This window comes from Pleurodeles waltl, chromosome 2_1 (assembly GCF_031143425.1).
Source record: "Pleurodeles waltl isolate 20211129_DDA chromosome 2_1, aPleWal1.hap1.20221129, whole genome shotgun sequence".
NCBI lineage: Eukaryota > Metazoa > Chordata > Amphibia > Caudata > Salamandridae > Pleurodeles > Pleurodeles waltl.
In genome coordinates, this window is record NC_090438.1 from 216,591,105 (window position 1) to 216,594,459 (window position 3,355).

The following is a 3,355-nucleotide window of genomic DNA, read 5'->3' on the forward strand; positions in this document are numbered from 1 at the left end:
CTTTTGCTGGGATGCCTGTGTAGAGTGCGTTGCCGTAGTCAAGTCTGCTACTGACGAGGGCCTGGATCACCGTTTTTTTGGTTTCCGTCCGGATCCACTTGTAGATTCTACGGAGCATGCGAAGGGTGTTGAAGCAGGAGGAGGAGACTGTGTTGACCTGTTTGGACATGGTGAGGGCGGAGTCGAGGATGAAGCCAAGGTTGCGTGCGTGGTTGGCTGGAGTAGGGGGGGGTCCCAGCACGGTGGGCCACCAGGAGTCGTCCCAGGCCGAGGGGGTGCGTCCGAGGATGAGGACTTCCGTCTTGTCAGAGTTTAATTTCAGACGGCTGTTTCTCATCCACTCGGCGATGGATTTCAATCCCTCATGGAGGTTGGCTTTGGCGGTGTGTGGATCATTGGTGAGGGAGAGGATGAGCTGGGTGTCGTCAGCGTAGGAGAGGATGCTGAGGTTGTGCTGACGGGCCAGTAGTGCGAGGGGTGCCATGTAGACGTTGAACAGCGTTGGGCTTAGCGAGGAGCCTTGGGGGACGCCGCAGATGAGGTTGGTGGCTTCGGAGCGGAAGGGTGAGAGTCGGACTCTCTGGGTTCTGCCGGATAGGAATGAGGAGATCCAGTTGAGGGCTTTGTCTTGTATTCCGGCTTCGTGGAGACGAGTTAGTAGGGTGCGGTGGCAGACCGTATCGAAGGCAGCGGAGAGGTCTAGGAGGATGAGGGCTGAAGTTTTGCCATTGTCCATTTGCTGTCTGATGTCATCTGTGGCGGCGAGGAGCGCAGTCTCGGTGCTGTGATTGCGTCTGAATCCGGATTGGGAGGGGTCTAGGATGGAGTTGTCCTCGAGGTAGTGGGTGAGCTGGGCGTTGACGATCTTCTCGATGACCTTTGCTGGGAAGGGGAGGAGGGAGATCGGGCGGAAGTTTTTGAGGTCGTTGAGGTCAGCCTTGGGTTTCTTGAGGAGGGCTTGGATATCGGCGTGCTTCCAGCTGTCCGGGAAGGTCGCAGTATCGAAGGATAGGTTTATGATCTTACGAAGTTGGGGGGCGATGGTGGAGTCGGCTTTGTTGTAGACGTGGTGTGGGCAGGGGTCTGACGGGGATCCTGAGTGGATGGAGTTCATGGTCTTTCGGGTTTCGCCGTCATCTACGTGGGTCCAGGTGGTGAGGCGGTCGGCGTAGGAGGAGTTGTCGGTGGTGGGGTCTGGCGGAGCTGTGGTGTTGAGGCTGTCGTGGATGGCGGCGATTTTCTGGTAAAAGAAGGTGGAGAGTGCGTCGCAAAGTTTCTGGGATGGTGGGACGTCGTTGATGTTGGCGCTGGGGTTGGAGAGCTCCTTCACGATGCAGAAGAGCTCCTTGCTGTCGTGTGTGTTGTTGTTTAGGCGTTCTGTGAAGTGGGAGCGTTTGGCGAGTCGGATAAGTTGGTGGTGCTTGCGGGTGGCTTCCTTGTGGGTTGCCAGGCTGTCGGGTGTGCACTCGAGAAGCAATTTTTTTGTAAGTTTCTGGCAGGTGCGTTTGGAGGTGATCAGTTTGTCTGTGAACCAGGCTGCTTTTTTCTTATCTTGGTTGACGGTGGGCCTCTTGAGTGGTGCGAGGGTGTTGGCGCAGTTGAGTATCCACTGTTGGAGGTTGATGGCGGCGGAGTCCGGGTCGGTAGGGTCGGTCGGCGGGTTCTTGGCGAGGGTGCTGGTTAGTTGGTCCTCGGTGACTTTGCCCCAGCGGCAGTGCAGCGGTAGTGGGGTGCGGTGGTGTTCGGTGTGTTTCTTGAATGTGAAGTGGACGCAGTGGTGGTCGGTACAGTGGAGTTCGGTGGTGTGGCTGAAGGAGATGTGGTTGCTTGCAGTGAAGAGTGGGTCTAGAGTGTGACCGGCGATGTGGGTGGGTGTGTTAGGCACGTCACGCAGAGAAAGCTCCGTCTTCACCATGGCCCGCACCAAGCAGACCGCCCGCAAGTCCACCGGAGGGAAAGCGCCTCGCAAGCAGCTGGCCACCAAGGCTGCCCGCAAGAGCGCGCCTGCGACCGGAGGAGTCAAGAAGCCTCAACGCCACAGGCCCAGGACCGTGGCTCTCCGCGAGATCCGCCGCTACCAGAAGTCCACCGAGCTGTTCAACCGCAAGCTGCCCTTCCAGCGCCTGGTGCGGGAGATCGCGCAGGACTTCAAGACCGACCTGCGCTTCCAGAGCTCGGCCGTCATGGCCCTGCAGGAGGCCAGCGAGGCCTACCTGGTCGGGCTCTTTGAGGACACCAACTTGTGCGCCATCCACGCCAAGTGGGTCACCATTATGCCCAAGGACATTCAGCTGGCCCGTCGTATCCGAGGCGAGAGGGCCTAAGAATCAACCCTAACAAACACCACATATACCACAAGGGACAAGCCTTGGCCTGCTGCCAAGTACCTTTAGTTGCATCATTGTTGAGGAAAAGATGCAGGGTTCAGATGGGCTGATGCGTCATTGTCGGACCACAAAAAAGGCAATGTGGCCGTTCCGAGTCGCACAACAGTGATAATGCATCGAGAGTTGAGTCAATGCACCATGCAGTTGGCAATGAGTCACAGTCAATCCGTGGTCATGGTGTCGAAGATGCACCAGTTTTGAGTCCTTCCATCAATGGCAATGCGTGAATTCTGCTAGAGAAACACTTAAAACCCTCTTCCAAGGGTCAAGGACTGGGTTGGCACTGAAGTACTGGGTTTTTCAGAACCCAGCGGTGCCAAAGAACACACCCTAAGACTTCGAGTCCTTCCTGTTTCAGACTACAGAAACACAGAGTCTTCTTGGTGAAGTCAAAGATCTTGTTTATCCTAGAAGTACAACACAGTGTATATTCTCAGGAGACTGCTGCTCTTGCAAAGCTAACCTTCTCTTTTATACAAAATATTATGCTTTAGGCAAACATTCCTTATTTTACAGTTGACCATTCACATATTTTCACTACAAAGAAATAGCAGGTTTATGATGACAAGCCCATATTTCAGTTTGTCCAGCCCTCAATCAATTACCCGGAAAGGCTTAGTACTTTCATCAGATATCGACGGACCCCCAATATAAACGGGCACCTCCTCCTTGTAAAGCAAGTCATAAAGAAAGAAACAGGGACAGGTGTGTGTAAGATTAGGCATGGTTTGTGTGTGATGAAAGGTTTATGATGTGTTGTGCCTTGATACTAATCTCATTCGGCCACTGGGAAAGAAACTGGCCGAACAGGTTTGGCTTCAGGCAGTGGAGTCAGCTTGCCCAGGTCACAGAGGAGTCAGCAAAGGTGTACGTGTCCTTCAGACTCGTTTTCAGCATTAGACATTGGCCTATGTGAGGGCAATCACAAAATGGCTGTCGTTTAAATGGAACACGAGGGTTCAGGACGG

The 3,355-nt window shown here is 54.4% G+C and overlaps 1 protein-coding gene across 1 annotated transcript; it reads left to right on the forward strand.

The window, feature by feature from the left end:
* The first annotated feature begins 1,895 nt into the window (after positions 1-1,895).
* On the forward strand, positions 1,896-2,324 carry LOC138258648 (histone H3-like). Its single transcript, XM_069205972.1, has one exon. It carries the CDS (start codon positions 1,914-1,916, stop codon positions 2,322-2,324), a length of 411 nt encoding a protein of 136 aa, XP_069062073.1. The 5' UTR covers positions 1,896-1,913.
* Positions 2,325-3,355: the final 1,031 nt, after the last annotated feature.